At 38.2% G+C, this 22,019-nt stretch overlaps 1 protein-coding gene across 8 annotated transcripts in view; it reads left to right on the top strand.

The window, feature by feature from the left end:
* The window catches only part of LOC106969548 (contactin-4), an 884,673-nt gene that overhangs the window by 755,414 nt on the left and 107,240 nt on the right, over positions 1-22,019 (top strand). For all 8 annotated transcript variants that reach the window (XM_027042504.2, XM_027042501.2, XM_027042502.2 and 5 more), the window contains one exon: positions 834-984. In XM_027042504.2, coding sequence (XP_026898305.1) covers positions 834-984 — 151 coding nt within the window. The remainder of the gene's footprint in view (positions 1-833; positions 985-22,019) is intronic.

Genomic DNA, 22,019 nt, shown 5'->3' with positions numbered 1-22,019 from the left:
ACAGATCCTAGATAACATTAATTCAGTTAACTCAGAAGAAAATGGACATTTTTTTTCAGAAAGTCGTCTTTTAAATTGCTTCTGAGAGGATAGATATATGTATCTGTTGTTTTAGGAAAGAAATAATTCTTCAATATTATTTCATAGAACCACCTGAGTTCTAAAATGAATTTGAGAATACTCATAGTAAGCATGGAATTGAGTTTTCTAAGAGCAAGCCCCAGTTTCTCCTGCATGAGCCAAGCATTGCGTTAGGGAATAGTAGTAGAAAGCCAGACAAAGCCCTTGTTTTTAAGGAGAAGGAAGTTCACAGAGAGTGGCGATATAGACATTTCAGCATGTTCTCTCATGGAGACATTCACAGAGTGCTAAGGGACAGAGCAGAGGCAGAAACTGTTATCCAAGATGGAATGCTTTAACCTACATAATCAAAAAAATGCCTTATGGATTTTCTGGTTTTGTCTTTCCCTTATGCTTTGCTGGAATTTAAAAATTTTTATTCATTTGAACATGGGATAATTTTTTTAAGAGTTCGTCAACAGCATGATGGAATGTTCTATATCTTGATCTTCATTGTGCAGTATGTCAAATTCATCAAGCTGTACACTCAAAACTGATGCATTTTACCATATATAAATTATACCTCAGTTTTTAATTAATCCATCAAAATGTACAATGCTACTTCCTTTACTTCAGAAAAAAATTTAACTTCTTCCCTTTGATGTCAAAGGCAACAACAAATGCATTGCAGAAAGAAAAAGCATAAAGCATGATCTAGTGGGATTTTTTTCTTCCATAATAATTAATATTTTATTTTCTCTATTCTCTTCCAGCTGCGGGTCCAGATTTTTCAAGAACCCTCTTAAAAAGAGTAACTCTTGTCAAAGTGGGAGGGGAAGTTGTCATCGAATGTAAGCCAAAAGCTTCTCCTAAACCTGTTTACACCTGGAAGAAAGGAAGGGACATATTAAGAGAAAATGAAAGGTACTGTCTTCAGATATTTTTAACATTTGATTAACCTATAATAATTTATTTGTTATTAACAGTTCTAGAGGGAGGAATTTACTATCTACTGTTGATGAACTAAATGTTAATCAAAGAACTGAAGCTTTGGAAAAGGGCAGTAAATTAGCTGGTCATTATAATCTTCCTTGGTATTAAGATTCTAAAAAACCCTCCCTGCAGAGAGAGATTGCATGATCCCTGTTGAAGACTGTCAGAGCTGCTCAGAGGTGAGCAGCTACAAAAACCTTCCTTAATTTTAGCCTGAAATTTGTTGATTAGCCCCCGTTTCTCCACCCTACTTCTTTTTGCTTAAATAAATACTTTTGCTATGACAACCTTTCATATATTTGGTAATGGCTAGTATGTCCATTTGTTTCTCCTTTTTTTAAGGCTAAATACGGCTAATTCCAAAGCTCATTCTGCACATAACTTAGTTTTGATTACTTTAATGACATCTTTTTGAAATGGCAGTTTCTTTTTCTTTCTGACATAAATTCTTTACTTGTGTATTTCCTTTTGTACATGAATGACATTTAGAATGCATGATATTTATACAGTGTAAATATATATGGGTTGTTTGGGGTTTTAGGTCAGATTGCACCACATGGCAGGTATCTCTAAGACCTTTTTTGGCTGTCACCCCTGTAAAATATCTCCCACCCCTTTCTGTAATCTATCAATCTGTTGGAAAATTGTAATTATGCATGAGTCTGTGTCACAGCATTTACTAGCTGTATACATAATGATTTTAATGAATGCTAAAGGTCAAGTACTCAAGGATGCAATGTGGAAGCCTGTAAAATGTATCTGTATCTACCCTTTACACCTGTACACCTTTAGATTTGCATATGCAAATTAGATAATCGCACTGATGATGTTGCCTTTATTAATGATTTTTGTAAACGAACTTGATATGGTTTATAGATGGTGCATTCACACACATATTAAATTCATAATATATATCCTTTCCTGATTCCTGTTATATTAACAAAGCAGTATAGTTTACTGAATATTGGCATGGTGTTCAAATTTGGAGCCATACTTGGAACTTGAAAACACAGTTTCTTATTTTTTAGTCTTCAGGTTTATTTTCTGTTTCACCATGTTGTTTCTCAGAATTAGGTCTGTAGATTACCTTTAATAGTTATACATTTACTTTGTTTATTATAACATAATTGAAGTATAACTAGCATGTACCATATGTATTGCCTACACTAAGGGTACTTTTTTAATGTTTATTTATTTTTGAGAAAGAGAGAGAGTCAGAGTGTGAGCGGGGGAGGGCTAGAGAGAGAGAGGGAGACACAGAATCCAAAGCAACCTCCAGGCTCTGAGCAGTCAACAAAGAGCCTGATGCGGGGCCTGAACTCACAAACTCCTATCATGACCTGAGCTGAAGTCAGATGCTTAACTGACAGAGTTACCCAAGGTGCCCCTAAGGGTACTTTTGTAAGTTTTAATTTAACAATGATTTAAAGAACAAGTACCTTAAAATAATACAGATAATGGACAGACATGTCAAAATCCATGAATGAATGAAGTTAGAGTAACATTACTGTAACACACATCTTTCAGTGGCTTAAAACAACAAGTCAACTTCTCATTCACATTGCATGCTCATCAGAGGTCTGCAGGTAGCTGTGCTGTCCTTATGGAGTAGCACCCTCCTGAACGTTAGTATTGCAGAAGACAAAGAGGGGGGCCAAACATGCAAAGGATCTTAAAGCTTTTGCCCAGAAATGAAACAATTCATTTTCACTCATGTTCTGTTGGCCAAAACAAATCATACTGCCCTTCAGAAGAAGTTATGGTTTATATATGCAATGGAATACTATTTGGCAATGAGAAAGAATGAAATATGCCCTTTTGAGCAACATGGATAGAACTGGAGAGTGTTATGTTAAGTGAAGTAAGTCATGCAGAGAAAGACAGATACCATATGTTTTCACTCTTATGTGGATCCTGAGAAACTTAACACAAGAACATGGGGGAGGGGGAAAAAGTTACAGGGAGGGAAGGAGGCAAATCATAATAGACTCTTAAACACTGAGAATAAACTGAAGGTTGATGGGGGGTGGTAGGGAGGAGAAAGAGGGTGATGGGCATTGAAGAGGGCACCTGTTGGGATGAGCACTGGGTGTTGTATGGAAACCAATTTGACAATAAATTTCATATTAAAAAAATAATAAATGATCATAAAAACAAAAAAATAAAAACATAAATAAGAAATTTCAAAAAAAAAAGAAGTTCACTCCAGCAAGGAAATACAATCTTCGTATGTCTCTAGAAGATAAAAGAAAAAAACCTATTATTTTGAACAGTATTAATGTCAGCTTAGCACTGCTGTAGCTTAACCATTGTTGCATACTGATTCAGTTACTTTTGGGGAAATGGTGTATCAGTGTCAAGAACTCTATTTGATAAGTAAATTTAATTGATTATTTCTACCACTTGAGTTACCACAAAGCTTGTCTTTCTCCAGTTCTTTCTACTACCGATTTGATTAATAGGACTTGCATATTGCTTCAACATTTTTATGGCACTAAAGATGATGTATTTAAACTGAGGAAACTCCCCATCATTATCCAGTCTTGTTGTTTATCCCCTCCACCTCCAGAGTCACCAGGCATGACCCAAGCTATCAGTATTAGCCCTTCCTTCTCCCCATGGGCGCTGTGTTCTCACAGCTCTGTTCCTTCCTTCTACCTCACTCAGATTTTCTTAAGCAGAGAGGCTGATTTTGGTAATGTAAATGAATCCCAGAGCTGGCCAGGTGTAATGTAAAGGGGAATGATGGTGTGCCCTATCCAAGGGAGGTGCCTGCCACTCAATTCTAGCATTATTGCTGCCAATTGGAGATGCAGGCCAGGTGCCTCCCTATCTTCTCATTCTTCAAGAGAACTAGAAATCTGGACTTTTATTTGAACTCTTTTTATATTTTTAAATGGCAGCAACTAATTTTTAAAAATTTTAATGCTAGTACCAAATGGGCCATACATCCATAGTCCAAGTTTACTTCATGAGTCACTGGATTTTTAACTTCTGAGAAAGATATAAACTCAGCTGTACATCTTATAATTACTGAAAAAGGTGAAAAATAGGAAAGATCTTAATATGTTCTCACTGGCAGAGATGAAATTTTGCCATTTTTCTCCTTTTTTCTGATATAAAGGAGAAAGAATTAAATAGATAAGGGAGCAAAACAATTCATGAGTGAAAAATTCAAGAATTCTTATGTTAGGAAAGAGTTGACATTGTTAGACCAACACAGAAGGCAAACTTCTTTGTGCCTAGTGACTTATTAGCCCTAATTCTCTTTTGAGATCTAGAATCTTAAGAATCAAAGGGCAGGGGCACCTGGGTGGCTCAGTCGGTTAAGCGTCCGACTTTGGCTCAGGTCATGATCTCACAGTATAGTCCGTGAGTTCGAGCCCGCGTTGGGCTCTGTGCTGACAGCTCAGAGCCTGGAGCCTGCTTCGGATTCTGTGTCTCCCTCTCTCTCTGCCCCTCCCCTGCTCATGCTCTCTCTCTCTCTGTCTCAAAAATAAATAAAAACATTTAAAAATTTTTTTAAAAAGAATCAAAGGGCAAACCTTTAATCTTTGAGTAAAAAGTTATTAATATCTTAAGTACAAAATACTGGTATAAACAGTGTTTTGGTAAAACAAAACTTAATGATCAAGCACCCTTTTTAGTAATGTTACCCCTTGAGTCTATGTTTTTACTTAGTCAAACACTATTTAGTACGTGATATTTAATTTCTTTTTTGAGCTAAGCAGCCACCTACAAACAAGTTCACGCTAAAAGTATATGAAACAATAGTTTAAAATTTTAAGTTTTTAACTTATTTAATCATATAGTGATATTGTAGTTATCTCACTGGGTATAGATTCAGACATACTGGTTTAATGTTGACATGTAAACTATTTAAAAATACGTTTGTACGTACTTATTTTAGTTTTTCATGGCTTTGGAAATTTAAAGCATATTCACACTGGCCTCCTCTATATGAAGCATCCAAATGAAAGAGTTAGCTTTGTAATTGTGTGCCTAAAACATGTCTTTTTCTCTTGTACATGTTTCCAGATATCAGAATGTAGGCAATATCAGATATTTAAAACAAGGGTGAACTGTTAACGCAAGTCCTTTAGCCTTCAGGAAAGGCCTCAAGTCACCGTCAAAGTAGCAAAATTATTTGGATTAATTGACCAATTAAGCCTTCTAAAAGAATAATGTTCATCATTTTGTTTACTTCTAGTTTCTAGACAGAAGGCACTTGAAGCAGATGAGATTGAAGTTGATCTATTAGAAACAAAAACATCAAAATACAAAAGTAGCAGAATCATTCATAAAAACCTAGGATCCTAGAATTATAAGGAGGCATAAAACCTTTCAACCAGAATGGACTCTTTTGGTGTAAGTTACAGAAATCCACCTCAACACTAACTTCAGAACATTGACTTGTACACCTGAGAAGGCCAGGGATGGACCGTAACCGAAGCTGTGACCAGGCTCAGGTGCTCACACAGTGGTATCATGTGTGACTCATCTGTGTTCACTCTATCTTCCAGCGGGCTCTCCTCTCCTGGTGGTAGGATGGCTGTCTGCAGCCTCATGCTTGCCTTCTTTTCTTAGGTTCTCGTAACAATTCCAGAATAGATTTTCACATAAGTGAATACACCTGCCTTGGTCATTGTTCTCCCCTGAACCAATACATTCAAGGATCATGTAATACACTGTGTAGGAAAACATGAGGCATGCACTTATCCTAAGAGGGTGCATAGGGAAGCTCCACTTCAAACCACATGGGCTGAAAAGGGTTTCCCCAAAGAAAGAAAGGCAAGGTCCTGCTTCCAGAACAATAGTAAATGAACGCTGGGCAGACAACAATGCCAAATTCCTACTGTAGTTACAGGGCCCAGCTTTCATTCCAGGAATAGGGTTCCCCCAAATGGCTGGACCCTTATCCTTCCCTGATATATCTAATGATGGAGACCTAACTGATTGTTAGAATTTTTTTTTTCTTCATAACCTATATCCTTATAACTTTCACTCGTTGTGTTTTGTTTTGTTTTTGAAGTTATATGATAAATCTCATTTTCTCCACCCCAGTCCTTCCCTTTATATACTAGCAGACTACTGTGATACCCTCTTTCAATTCTTTTCCAAGCCTAAATGTCCCTGATATTCTTTATATGGCATTATTTTTGCATTCTCTCACTTCCCTGATTGTCTTCTTCAATGTCTTTCTAATAGAAAGTATGTCACCTATAATTAAAAGCAGTATTAATAAAGGGGATAAATAGCTTTATCTTATCTCTGTAGAAAGTATGATAATTACCATTATATGATGTATCTAAAGAGGAAAAATTCTCTTCAGTGAGCTTAGATTAGTAAGGCAGGCAAGTGTATAATGCATCATAGAAAGACCACTCACTCCCAAAGGTTATTTTTTTTTTAATTATCTTCGTGCTTAAAGGGGTAAGTGTAGTTGACTGGAAAATTCACTTAGAGGAAATATTTTACTTCTCACTGAAGCTGAAGAAATGAGTGAAATGTTACTCTAGTTAACATTGTGTAAATAAAGACTTTGTGGCCTTACTCATGCTTGAGAATTTCCCTCCTTTTTTAGACACTAAGCTAATAGATTTTGTCAAGCAAATTGATAATAACCAATATAGATATGCCACTGAATGTTTCTGAAAAGAATCTGAAACCTACAGCCTGCATGTCACAGGCATGGTTTCAGAACAGCAGCATGGCTATTCTGTCAAACTAGCCAACTCCAATTTTGTTCAATGAATGAAGAATGCATTGGGTACTTGCCATATGCTAGGCCGTCTGCTTGGTGCTAGGGATAGAGAGAAAGAGGAGACATAAACCCAGCCCTCAAGATTCTCATAGACTATTGCAGGAACCCAGTAGCAAAATAACAATATATTTCTCCATAATCCTAGGGCATATGTTATAAATGTGATGTACTAAGAAGGAACATTGGAAAATGTAGGCCAACAATGGATTGTGGAGGCCTTGAATTTTATGTTTGCAGAGTCTAGACTTGAACTGGAAGACCCTGGAGAAAATGAAAGGATGTTATGCAAGCAGTACATGGTCATACAAGTACTGTGAAGGGATTGCTTCACCTGCAACATAGAGAAGGAATCAGAGACGAGCAAGATTGGAGAGGCAGAGAGACCAGTTGCAGACAGTAGTCTAGGATGGAAACGAAAAGGATGACGATTCAGTCTTTTGAGAGTAAAGGAAGGATGACAGATGGGCTTTTAAAGGGTAAAATCTGAAAAGACTTAATGATGTATTAGGTAGAAAGATTTTATAAAGAAGGAGGGGTAGGGAAAGACTCCCAGGATTCTACCTTGAGCAGCTGGTGCCTGGTAGTGCCAGTGCCACAATGGTTAGTCTATAAAGAGGAAGTCTGAGAGGGGAAGGTAAAAAGAGTAACATTAAAATGTTGAATCGGAGGTGCCTACAAGTAGAGGTATCACATTCACATAGGAATTCCCATTCAAGTCTTGCCTATTTGACAAAGATTTTTCCCACTAACCTGTTTCGAATCGTAAAGTCCCCATCCTGTTTATCTGCTTTATACTCTCCATAGTTCTCATCACGATCTCACATACTGTATATTCACTGTCTTCCCCACCCTCCACCCAATCAGAATGTAAATTACACAGGAACCAACAATGTATGCAGGTGTGTGGTGCATGCATGTGTGTGTGTGTGTGTGTGTGTGTGTGTGTGTGTGTGTCTTAAACAATATAACATCTTACAGTCCTGGAGATCAAAAATCTGAAATGGGTCTCACTAATCTAAAATCTGGATTCTCTAGTTAAAAATTTGTTTCCAGCTTTCTAGAGAACACCTTCATTTCTTGGCTCAGCTCCCCACCCCCTCCATCCTCAAAGCCAACAAAGACAAGTCAGAGTTCTCACATCACATCACTCTGATCTCTTCTGCCTCCTCCTTCTTCCTTGTGATTACATTGGGCCCTTTGAGTGTGTTTTGTTCCATTCTGTAACAGTAGCATCTAGGACAATGCCAAGTATAGATTAAGTGCTCAGTAAATATGTCCAACAAGAAAGTTGAAACATAGGTCTGAGTTTAGGAAACTACTGAGACTTAGGTATCATCAGTAGATAGGAAGCCATGGAGTAGGTCAATTCATCCAGAGAGAGTTTTGTCAAATAAAACCATCTGTGAATTAAAGGAAGAAACCCTGAGGAAGAGCCCCATACACAGAATGGTGGAAGCAGAGCCTGATGGAAGGATTAGGAGAACACGCCTAAAGGGGTAGAAAAACAAATTGGGGAATGTAACAAACAAAAACCAAGAGAACAGAAAGATTCAAGAAGGAGCAAGTGTTTAGTGCTTTCAAGAGATCCAACTAAATAACAGCTCAAAGGTGACCCTTGGGGTTAGGAACCTTGATATCACCTTGGGCAGAACACTTTGAGGCCACGGTGGACCACTCTTAAAGACACAGTAATAGTATATAAACATCCATATTTTTAGGCATTTCTTCACATACTGTAATATATATTTAGGTTTGCCTGATCCCCACAGTCTAATCTGATCAAGTCTAGCAGTCTATGAGAATATTCAACCCAAATAGGAATAAAATTCATATTCATGTTTCTTGCCTAGAGACAATGAAGTCTGCCTCCGAGGTGAAATTAGATCATGGTCCTAATATGCCTCTTTTCCCAAAGGGCTTTGGAAGAGTTAAAATTCATGTAATACATGGAGGCAAATCCCAGCACTGGGCTACAAAACTCCATGTGGTATATAAAGTGTGAAACCCTGGTCTGAAGATTCTGGCAGTCTGGGAGGCAGAGCAAATGTGATGGCAGGTATTTGCCCAGAAGGCCGATCGAATCCTAGCATGGAAAGGAAAGTTTATTGCTTTAGGCATTCTGTTTCTCTTCTGGAAACACAGTGTCTATATATGTGCTTTTAATGAGAAACCTGTGCTCAGGATATCTCTTCAGTTGCTACAGAGCTATACAGCTCGGTTATTAGGAATTCTGCCCTGGGGAACAATTATGTTATTGCAATAATTAGAGGCAGTTCATCTCCATAATAATGGAAATCCTGCCTTGGAGGCAAAACAACATCAAAGCAACATGAGCATCATTGCTCTAGATAGAATCTGTTGCCTTGCTTATTGGTAATACTATATCATTTTAATTTTGCATGTGCAGTTATAGAAACAGAGCTTATTCTGCTCTCCAAATTCAGACCTAGAACTTTCCCCTATTGCCTCAGTTTGTCTCTCCTAGAGCCATGGGCAAAATAGTTATGACTTTAAGCTCCCCTGAAGTGCAGTCGCAGAAGAATTTAGAGAGATTTGTTTTTAAACGTTTGTAATGATACGCAGGCCTAGTGTTGCAGGAGACTCCATGAACTTCTCGTCAGTCACTACCCTTTTCTCCCTCAGTATAATATGCCATGTTGTGTTATGGTCAGGGGTTAACTGATGGCCATACTCAGGCAGGGACTACTACTGACCTATTCTATTTATATGGTCTTGGTATTGGTTATGCCTCAAGACATGATTACAAGAAAACCAGATTTTTAAGTAGAACTATCTGAAATAAGGTCCCCAATATAAAGGCAACACTTGATAAAAAAAATTTTTTTACAGGTGTCTCTCATAGTATTCCTCTTTTTTTAGTCAATCTCCCTTCCCTGTCCTTGTTTCTATCCTTATTATCCCTTGTATGGACTTTGCAACCATTAAACAAACCCCCTAACTGGTTTATTTGGAACCAACCATCACTCACATCTTCCACAAGATGCAACTTCCTATATCACATCTCCGATAAATTCAATCCAATAAACATTCATCACATACTTCTTGCTACAACATGTATTTGAGATTATTAGCATAATGTAATTTAGGGGTTCTACGGGGGTCATAAGAAAATGGCTGAAATTTCTATAGTGGTTTAAAGGATAGAGACTTCCAATCTTATTACAGTTACAAATTTTATTTTTTTAACAATATATAAAATAAAATTCTATAGTCTTCAACATACATGTACATATGGGTATTTTCATATACATAAATAGGAAAAAGCCTGGAAGGAAATTTATCAAAATGTTAACAGTGGTTTCCCTGGGAGTTGGGACTATGGACTTTTATTCTTTCCTTCTGTCCTTCATTTCTTTTTTCTTTTAAAGTTATAAATTTTATATTTATGAGTATGATTATTTCAATGATGTTCATTTTCCAAACAGGCTGAAAGGGCCATGAGGAAAAGTGCCGTTTGTGTTTGAGCACACTGGATACCCCCAGTTCCTGATACTATGCCTAGGGTACTCTAACTACTCAAGGTTTTTTATGAAATGAATGAACCAACCATCCAAACTCATCTGATTCTTGGTAGAGTATGGTGGAGAAGGTGGTGATGGGCTATTTTAATGGAAGGAACAGCCAGAATGAAACATATTCAAATGGAAACTAGGGATGAATATTTGAGCAGAGGGAGATAAGGCTGGAAGATTTCTGTGATTCAGGCTTTGAAAGGTATTGCCTGGGGGCGCCTGGGTGGCTCAGTCAGTTAAGCGGCCGACTTTGGCTCAGGTCATGATCTCACGGTCCGTGAGTTCGAGCCCCGCGTCGGCCTCTGTGCTGCCAGCTCAGAGCCTGGAGCCTGTTTCAGATTCTGTGTCTCCCTCTCTCTGACCCTCCCCTGTTCATGCTCTGTCTCTCCCTGTCTCAAAAATAAATAAAATATTAAAAAAAAAAAAGAAAGGTATTGCCTGGCAAGCCAAAGAGTTTGCGCCTCACTGAGGAGCATATGGAGTTAGGGAATGATTTTGGCATGGGTCTCCACACTTGCTATTAAATTGTTTCCTGTCCTTGATCAATTGAGTTCAGTGTGTGTACTCACATAGCACGTGTTGTGATTTACTGTGCACCCATCTGAGAAATCACTTGACCTTCATAGGGCAGGGTTTCTCCATCCCTAAAGCAGAGATCCAGAGATTGTTTCCAAATTCAGGTCTGCAGACCAGGGCTAAGCTGACTGCCACGGAACCAACAGAGGTACATTTAAAAATGAGAATCCCACTCTTCATACCCAGAGATTATTTCTAAGGAATTCTTAGATGATAGCCAGGAGTATGAATTTGTTTTTACATTTCCCTGGTGATTCTAATGTAGAGCCAGGTGTGACACTGCATCAGTGGCTTCCCATTGATCTCAGTACAGATAACCCATCACATGACCAAGAAGACCTCCACAGTGGTCAGGCTCCTACCTCGCTGTTGTATCTGCTGTCTCACTTACTTGCCTTCACATTTGCTTCTTGAGCTATGTGGGCCTCCTGTCACCTCTTCAAATGACCTTACTCCTGTGACAAGGCCTTCAAACATGCTGCTCTCTCTGCCTGAAATGCTTTTATCTAAGGCTCGACAAACTACAGCCCACAGGCCACAATCCAGCCTGCCACCTGTGTTTGCACAGCCTGCAAGCTGAGAGTGGTTTTCCATTTTTAAATGGTAGAAAATAAATCAAAAGAAAAATTTTGTGACACATGAAAATTAGATGAAATTCAAATTTCGGTCTCCACAAATTAAGTTCTATTGGGCACAGCCATACTCATTCATTTACACATTGTCTCAGCTGCTTTTGAACTACTAGGGCAGGATTGAGTACTTGCAACAGAGACTTCCTGGCCCAACAAAACCTGAAATATTTACTTTCCAGCCCTTTATAGAAAAAAGTTTATCAACCCCCAATCCAACTCATGGCACATTGCTAACAATGTTGGGTATTAAAACATCTTTCTAGTAATAGGATGTTCCCTTTGCTTGGTTATTTTGATATTATTATTTTGGCTTTATTTTGGTTGACTGTGCCTTTTACTCATCCTTTGTGACTGAAACTTTTGATTGAATTGTAACTTCCACTGAACCCATCTGATGCAAAGTAATATGTAATTAAATTTGGTTGGAGACGTGTATGTGCTCCCTTCTGTCTCTGTCTAGGGCAGTGGGTCCCAGTTTATACTGGGAGAACTTCTCTTCATACCCCCAAAGGCTTGTACTCCCTGGAGAAATCAGAACAGGGGAAGGTTTAAGGGTGAAAACACAGAGGATGAATGGTGGTGGGGATGGAAAGGAAGGTATAAACCTGAATCTCTTCCCCAAATTTCTGGAAAACCAGTAAAAGAAAGAAGTGATAGGAAATCTTCATTCCTGGTTGAGGATTGTGGTTTACCTGGACTGTTTTATATAGGGGTTTTCATTTTAATTTTATGATTATAAAAATTATAAAAGTCTAGTTCAGTTGAAGGAGGAGAGAAGATGGCGATTATGACTTGCTTCCTAAGGTTTTATAAAATTCAGCTATTAAGACAATATATACACACTTATAATAATTTGGAAACCACAAGTGAAGTACACGTTAACACAACAGAACCCAAACAAAAGTACACAGCAGTGCTTAGGGAACACACAAGGAAGAAACTCTTGGAGTCAGGCAGGGTCTAGCAAAATTGACTTCCCATAGGATGTGAGTTTAAGCTGTTGTTAAAGAAAATGATCCACACGGAGAGGCAGAGAAGGAACAAGTAAGTCATTACGTTGGAGCTCACGCACATGCATGATGAAGTGATAGACATGAGCGAATGCTATACAAGAAATGAGGTAAGAGGATCCAGCCAGATGGAAGGCTTGGGATCTATAGAGTTTAGATGGGAGAAATGGAAGAATAGTCAATAGGGAGGTGCTTCAAGTTCTTTTCTTTTCTTTTTTTTTGGGGGGGGGATGCTTCAAGTTCTTAACAAGATATGATTAACATTGCAAAAAATGTTAAATATAAAATAATAGTGACAGAAACACTGATTCAGCTTGGCTATGAAGAAGTTCAGAAATCTCTAGCAAGTAAGTTGAAATGAGACTTTGCTCTCCTTTTGTGTCACTAGTGCATTCATGAATAAATCTTGGGCTTTGGGAATCCTTGGGGATTTGGGATACTTATTACTTTGGCTCTTCTCATATATTTTTTGGTTATCTCGTGGCCATCATTTTTATCCCATTTTTAAAAATAATAATACTGGTAGTAGCAACAACAATAATAACTAGCTTTTTTTTTCAGTCTTTTTGATACCTCTGCTAAACATTTTGTATATGTTCTCTTTTAGTCCTCAGAAAATCATTATGAGATCAATCCTGTTGTTAACCCTAGGCCCAAAGAGGGTGTTTACCATACCTCAGGTTGCAAAGCTCAATGGTAGTTTTAGAGCTGGGATTCAAATCCAAGTATACTCATGCCAGAGGCATGTCTTTACCAGCTTTGCTGGAAGAAGGAACAGGTATTAGATGCTTCTCTCTACTGCAAAGAGAACATGAAATCTGGTGATAAGTTAATAAATTATTAGTAAAAATAAAGAACTGCTTTCATTGCCTCTCTTTTGAAACAGTAGAATATTGCTGGCACCTTTATTTATTTTTGTATTTAAAAAAAATTAATGTTTATTTTTGAAAGAGAGGGAGAGTATGAGAGCCTGCTCGAGCAGGAAAGGGGCAGAGAGAGAGGGAAACACAGAATCTGAAGCAGGCTCAGGGGCTTGAACTCATGAACCAAGAGATCATGACCTGAGCTGAAGTTGGTCGCTTAACCAACTGAGCCACCCAGGAGCCCCTTGCTAGCACCTTTAATGCGGATAAGGTGACTGCTCAAAAGAAGCTTTTACTGTTATTTGTTTTTTATTTTTAATAATAAATTGCAGCCTTCATATCCATGCATTTATAGTTTCCTGGGAGGAAAGAGGCATGGTCTGATTTCAGGGCTGGGTTAGAACCATCTAAGACCCTTGGAGAAGAGGTAAATTAAGTCCTTGAACTACCTCAGCAGTGCTTTTGTTCAGAGAAAATAGCTCTGTAGCATCAAATGGATTTAAGTGATCATGAAAATATTCAAACCAAAGTGGCATGTAATTAAGAGCAATTAGAACTGAAGTGATGTGACTGGATATTAAAACCAGACATGCAGTGTTTGTGCCTTCTCAGTAGACACAAGGCAGATAATTTGGGCTCCTCCTAACTTTGTCATCTCTAGAAATAAAATCTGCTAGACTGCTCAGATGTATAGATGCTATGTAAATATTGAAGGTCTGGGATCTTATGTGATGTTTGACCCTGTGTTTCTGTTGTATAGTTTTATCCTCATATTTCACTCACATATATGCCAGAGTTAATTAGATCTCTACTAGTAAATATCCATCATGGTGTTGCTAAATCCCTTTTGCCAAATGATCTAATTAGAGTAACACTTGGCTCTCTATATAATTACAACATATGGCACCTAGAGGGTACGTATAGTAGAATTATAGGTTTCCTGATGAGAAATCCAGGTGGTGGGTAAAAGACTCTATTAAACTAAGTTGGTGTGTATGTGTGTGTGTGTCTGTGTGTGTCTGTGTGTGTGTGTTTTAATATATACAATTCCTCCTACTGTCCCCAGAATGGGAAATATTTTGTAATTCAACTGCCTTTCCCACATAAAACAACATAATTATATCATAAAATGGGAGTTTTAAAATTTAAAAGAAATCAAATAATTGATAGTATTAGCATAAATTATTTAATCCTCCATGCCTCTAAAAAGTATCATGCATAGAAAGTCAGCAATGCTGAAAGCTCTCTGTAAATAAATTATTCGATGGGACATAGTCCTCCCTTCGAGCAAGATCACTTACCGAAATGGCTGCTAAATACATAACAAAAATGGGACTGAATCCTTTGGCCAACCAGAAGAAGGGTCTCTTCATGCCTATTTATAATCTCTGGAAGTAAACAAAACAGTATGGACAGATGATGCGTTCAGTTTCGGTATATTGAATTTGAAGGGCTTATCATGTGGTGGTATTTTGGAGCCCACTTGCATAGGCTTCAAAGAGCTGATTGGACACTTTTCTTCCTAGGTCCCTATTCAGTGATGTCACATTGGTAGCTTGACATTGACCAAAGTGAGAATGCTTATACCATGAAAATTGGCACATATCAGGACATTTTTATCCACAGAGAAGCAATGGTTAAACATTAAGCAGCACATCATTATTTGTGGGACATTGTGCAGCCAGGTTGGAGTTTGTGGGACAGATCAAGACTAGAAACATAGTTTTCCAGCTCATCTTCCTTGAAGTGATGAGGGTGAATAAGATTCATTGAGAAAAGATAGAAAAACTAAAGAGTTATGAATTGTGTCAAGTGCATGAGAGAGTAAAAGAAACCAAAAAATTCATCAGAAAACTAAGAGGAGAAACAGGAAGTTGGAGTTTTGTGAAGTTCTAGATGAGAGAGTATCATAATAGGCAGTATTTGACATTGTCAGATGTCACTGAGAGGCCATAAAGAATGAGGACGACTAACTGTATATATTTGGTCTGGTGGTACTGAAGTCAAAAGTAACCTTGAAATAAACACTCAACAAGAGCAAAGAGCAAAAGCTCTACTGGTTGGATGATAAGCAGCTGGGTGCAGTATCTACTTTTTGCAGATGTCATGTAACCAAACGAGGAAGCTTAGATATGCTGGAGGAGAGGGACACATTTGTGGCAAGGATCTTATTCAGATGAAGAACATTGGGGCATATTTATAGTCTGAGGAATTCACACTGGGAAAGTAGGAGTTAAAGATGTAAGCAAGCAAAAGGAGATGATTGTCAAGGAGACAAGAGAATATTGGATCTGAAATAAATTATTGTGGGAAAGAAGGATGAACTTGTCTTCTTCTCTGACTTTGGGGAGGAAGAGAGGGTGGGTAAGGGCACAGAGAGATAAGTATGAAATGGAATGTTGAGGAATTTCATGTAATATGGCCTTGATCATGATATTGAAAAAATGAGAGTGAAGGTCATCTTTTGAAAGTGTGAACCTGGGTGGGGGTCTTGAGAGAAAAGGACATCTGGACTGTCTTTTATGATCAGTGGGACAGAAATTAAATAAGATTTGGATTGTGCTTTTTATTTTCAGTTGCTTTCACACATGTTGACTTTCCCACATATTGATTTGCTCTAAAGGGTTTTATTCCAAAAGAGGTGGTTTGTTCCAAAGGATGCATAAAGTTGTTAAAGAAAATATGAGGCTTGACTGCTGTTAACACCAAGAAAAATGTTTTTCAGGTGAATTCAATATGTCCTGGCTCAGAAAAAATAAACAGTGTACTTTAAAATTACTATAGCCCTTTCTTATTTTCTCAAGGACTCACTCCTTCAGCCATCCTGCCCTTTCCTAGATTGTCACACTCTCCCTCCTCTTTCAACTGTTGGATAGTTCTGGTCAGCATATCTTTATCTTTCTCATTCACTTTGCCTCCTTTGCTCTCTTCTACCTCCACTCTGTCTCTAAACAATCCCATCCTCTCCCATGGCTTTAAACACCATCTACGCTGACATCTCCCAAAGTACATCTTCAATTCATTATTTGCCCTGAGCAATTTGAGCTTAATGTGCCCAAAAGAGAAATTCCTGCCACTGCCCTCTACCCTAAAACCTATTCTCCCAGTTACAACACCTCCTTCTTGTTGCTCAAGACGGAAACCTAGAAGTCATTCTTGATTTCTCTCTTTCAACATCCCATATATCCAGTGCATTAGTAAATTTAGTAAAGTCTACTTCTGTAGAATATATAGAAACTATCTCCTTCTTTTCCATCTGTACTGCCAAATGCCCTGGCCCAAGCACCATCATCTCTTGTTGAACTATTGCAGCGGCCCCATCTTAGTCCGTTTAGGCTAGTATAACAAAAATACCATAGACTAGGTGGTTTAAACAACACACATTCATTTGTCATAGTGCTGGAGGCTGGAAATCCAAGATCAAGGTGCCGGCAGATTTCACTGTCTGTTGCGGGCTGGCTTTCTGGTTCATAGATGGTTGTTTTGTCATTGTGTCCTCACATGATGGAAAGAGAGAGGGATCTCTCTGATGTCTCTTTTATAAGAGCGTTAATCCCATGCATGAGGGCTGCACCTCATCACTTGATCACCTCCCAAAGCCTCACCTCCTCATGCTATCACATTGGGGAGTTAGGATTACAATGTAAGAATTTTGAGGGGGCTTGAACATTCAGTCTATAATACCCACTAACTGGCCACCCTGCTTCTATACTCACCTGTTCTCTGTACCACAGCCAGAATGGTCTTTTTAAAACATGCATCAAATCTTATCACTAATCTGAAGGTAGAAATTAAGCTGTTGACCATGATGTTTAGGGACTACATGATCTGGCTCCTTATTGTGTTATTTCTGGGTTTTGTTTTACTAGCCTCCCCCTCACAGATCTTAAGTGCCAAGATGTCTAACGTCAAGTGTATCTTCTTTCCCGTTAGACCACCAATAGCCTACTTGCCTCTTCAGTTCCTTCTTTGTAATTTGTAATTACATATCTATTTCTTGTTTTACTTGACTATGACGTATCTTTCCAAACTGGTGTGTAAGCTGGATGAGGACAGGACCTGTTTTTATTCACCACTTTTTATCCAGTGCTAGCATAGGAATACCACTGAGAGATATATTCAATCATTGTAGAATAAATGAAGAAAGGAATCAATGAACTGACAGTTTGCCTGATTTCACAAAGGATTTAAGGTTCCCTAGAAAAACAATACAAGCAATAGAAAAGACAAAAGTAAATAATTTAGAGAGTGGGAATGATGGGAAATTATCAGTAGAACACCCAAAATGTCAGAAAAGAAATTAGTACATGGATATACATTCTGTATGATTCACAGATCCGAATGTAGCTGTCTTACTACCTAAGCAAAGAAAGAAATATAATTAAAAGAGCTATAGTGTTTATAAGATTAAAAACAACTATTTTGCCTTATAGGGGAGTCTTAAAAAAGTTTCTCCATGAGACACAATTACTATAGTAGATATAAAAAAAGATTTCATAGATGTGACAAAAGTTCCATATAGTTGGCAAATTATATATTGATGAAGGGCAAGTTAATGAATTCATTTCTGTGAGATGGGACCAACTATATAGGTGGGTTGGTTACTTTTTTTATGGAGAGGCTTGACCCAATGATAAAGTTTTAAGTTTTTACAATGCTGGTTCCTGGCGTGGCATTGTGGGGCAGAGATGGGAATGATACATTTTGTATAATGCACTATTCTGTGATCAAGTAAGTTGTTAAGTGTAGGGTCTAGATTTCAGACTTTCTCAGAACCTTTGAGATGTTAGTTGCATTGAGAATTTCCAAGAATTCTATTTCTCAGATTTACTTGGGAATGAATCTTATTGCACAGAATACCTCAAAGGATTAGGGTTTCAGGAGGAAAAAATCTTTGGAAAACTTTGATCTAAATGAATGTATATGTCCATTTACTTTAGAAATTTCATTATGGATTGTCATGGCCAGGGTTGTACTAAGGGTTGACTAGAAGAAAGTTTAGTATTGTTATTACTCAGAAGAATGTGAGAAGCAGCTGTTCTGTATTACCAGTTTTGCAATGCCCATTTAGACCAGGTCCATACTATAAAACAGGCCAAAGAAAACCATCAAAACACATGGTGGGATGCTATCTTTAATATAGTACAAGTAGGCAATTCTCACATGGGTGTGAGAATCAGTAGACAGGATTTTTAAGCATCTAGCCCCTAACTGATTCCTGTCCACAGAGTCAAAGATAGGGAAAGCTGGGTAAAAGCTACAAATAATCTCAAATTTTTCCAGACCTGTTTTCCCACAAGAACATTAGGTATTATACCTGAATAGCTGAACCAGCAGCTAAAAGCAGACCAGCTCTTTCTTTTTGGAATAATGGTGTGAATGACTCAAGCCTACAATTAGCTAAGGGAAAACAAAGCTTTACTCCTAGTTTCTTCAGGCGTGAAGAGGCTGAAGTTGGAACACAGGATCACTCAGCAATTTCTCAGCGATTTCATTTTCCTCTTTACTTTGGCATCCAGAAATTCATGTTGATTGATAAATACTTGGCTATAAAGACAAAGATATTATTCAACTCATTTCATTATACATTTTTAGGATCCTAGAGGGTATTCATAATGCTCACAAAGAATTCTCTACCAATTGGCTTCGAAGTGTTTGCTTTGTCTGTAAGGAAGGCACATAGTATATACTTTGCCTGTGGATATATGCATTTGTATATGCAATTGTGTAATAATGGATTTATGGCCCTATTGTAATAAATAAACAAACAAACAAACAAAACAAAACAAAACATCGGAGCCTGGGTGACTCAGTCGGTTAAGCATCCGACTCCAGCACAAGTCATGATCTCAGGGTTGGTGAGTTTCAGCCCCACATAGGGCTCTGTACTGACAGCTCAGAGCCTGGAGCCTGCTTCAGATTCTGTGTCTCCCTCTCTCTCTGTCCCTTCCCTGCTCTCACTCTCTTTCTGTTTCAAAAGTAAATAAACATTAAAGAAAAACATGTTTAACAAATAAAACTCAAGATTGCTTAGTGTTTCGTTACTTTTTAAAATAATTTTTTAATGTTTATTTTTGAGAGAGAGACAGAATGTTAGTGGGGAGGGGCAGGGAGAGAGGGAGACACAGAAGCAGGCTCCAGTTTTGAGCTGTCAGCACAGAGCCCGATGCAGATTTGAACTCACAATCCATGAGATCATGACCAGAGCCACATGCTTCACTGACTGAGCCACCCAGGGGTGCCCCCTTAATACTTCATTCCTAATCACCTTTACCTCTGGTATTCAAACAACCATAGTCATAAGGCAAGAACATAGCCTTAAAAAAATGAATTTTGTTTTGTTTTGCTTTGTTTTATTTTTGCTGCAAACCCTCAAACATCACACCTGCTTTATTAAATTTATATTAATAGCAACATTTTGAGGTAACTACAGTAGAAATTGCACTTTCCATTTTATTATTGGAAGCACTATAACATGGAGTGAAAAAAAATTGAATCCAAAGAGAATTTTAAAGCTAAGAATACTGTCCAACCTAGAAGTCAGTAAGCTTACTACTCCTCTGTAAGAGCACATTGATTTGCTTGCGAATGATTTCAAAGCCAACACCCATGATGGTGACATTGGAGCATTTTATCATTTCTACTTCTCCATGAAACCATTTAGTATTTAATGTGATTTTTATTTCATTGAATACTGAACTCTGTTAAACACCTACCAGAAACAAAGCAAAACATAAGAAAACTATGTATAAGTGAATAGTTTTACATTTCAAATGATATTCAACCCTATTTAACAAATATTTGAGGCAACCGAATTGAAGTAAAAAAAAATAACAGGAATGGGAACACTCCCTTGAAGCTTGTTGGAAGCCTGTATAAGGCTTCCATCTTACACTGCATATCCTGAAATAGACTCGGAGATGGAAAGTTGCATGCAGAAGGTTTGCTGGAGCATGATCACTGGGGTCCCATGTGTGAGGAAATGAGATAACAGCGCTGAGCAGGTGGAGAAGCTACCCTTCAGAGCACTTGCAGTTGAGACTTCAGCCAATCCCATTATCCCATTGGGAACTCTGGTACTGGACTGCCCTTCAGAGTGGTTCCATCTGGAGGCAAGGAGGACTGATCTTAGAAACCCTGGATCAACCAGTCACAAGCCTCAGCCCAACACCTGGAAGGGAGACCAGTAACCTTATCATAGGCATTTCCCCACTGTAGAGGGCACTTCAGCGAGGGACATGGATGCAAAGCTGTCAACAACCAAGACTCTTGGGCAGAGTTGGGGAAGGTAGTGCATTGGCCCTGAGGAAGGGAACTGGGTCATGTACTCTGATGTAATTAATTATAAGAGAGACTGTGTGTCACTTAACATGAGAGGAATGTTTGAAACTATTTGTCATCATCATAAAAACAAAACAAACAAATGTTTATGTTAGCCTAAGTCTTACACAGGGTGCCCAGAGGAATTTGCTGTGTCTTTCATTTCATAGTCAAAGCCTAAGTTGGAACTGAGTGAAAGTCTTTCTTAGATGAGAAACAAAGTATGATTCCTCTGCCTGATTTCATTTTTTCAACACATTCCTCTTAAGAAAACTCAGGGAGTCACTGACACTGTACCCTTAGGGACTCTCTCTCCTCTGAATTCTTTCTTCCTTCTTTCCCACAAGACCCCTCTGGCTCTTAGAGCCCTCTGTGTACCCCTGCCTCCTAACCTTTACCTCTCTTCTTGAATTTTGTCTGAAATTGTCAGTCATTTCATTCCATTGTTTCCCACCAGATGAAGGTATAAAAGATTTCTGGTTGATATAGAAGGCAGAAAAGAGGAGGAAGGATGGAAGGAGGGAGTTACAAAAGAAGAGAGGGAAAGGAAGCCATAAGACAATCAGACTTTTACACTGGACCACACTGGGACCACCTCTTAGCCTAGTCCCGTGATTTTTTGTGCAAATAGTGAGGATGTTTGCTCTGGTTTGACTTGCATGAACAAAGTCCCCTTTAGTTAGCCTAACTGGGTATATGACCCTTGTCAAGAAGGTGGGTATCTGTCAAGCCTAAAAAAGAAAGTTGAAAAAAGAGGAAGAAGAACCCATTATACAAACGTGACTACATGTACTCACATTCATTTGGAGTGTTCCCAAGTGAGGAAGAAGGTTTGAATGCTGGAAATGTTTTCTACCAGTCATGTATGTAAACCATAGTAAACAAATGATGTATAGAGTCTGGAGAGTCCCATCTTTCTTGGAGGAAATATATCTTTTCATGGGGCTTATGTCATCTCTGTTTCTAGGTACTTTAGGGTCAGATGAAGCATGAGAGATCAATTGGCCAGTGGTTTTCAACCTATTTATACCCCAGCATACCTAAGGGCTGCAACACATCCTTATTGCCTGAAATGGTTCATCACATACTTATTATAGGAGGAAGAGGGAATGGGAAAGTGGTGGAGGGAGGGGGCCTAGGAGTTTATGATGTATAAGAATCACAGGCAGGATACAATTTGAAAAATGCCTCCCAAACATTCTATCATGCATCATTTTTCTTTTTTTTAATATTTTTAATTTATTTTGAGAAGAGTGCAAGTGGTGGAG

The sequence above is a fragment of the Acinonyx jubatus genome, chromosome A2, assembly GCF_027475565.1.
Source record: "Acinonyx jubatus isolate Ajub_Pintada_27869175 chromosome A2, VMU_Ajub_asm_v1.0, whole genome shotgun sequence".
NCBI lineage: Eukaryota > Metazoa > Chordata > Mammalia > Carnivora > Felidae > Acinonyx > Acinonyx jubatus.
This window is presented reverse-complemented; position numbering and strand designations above follow the sequence as displayed.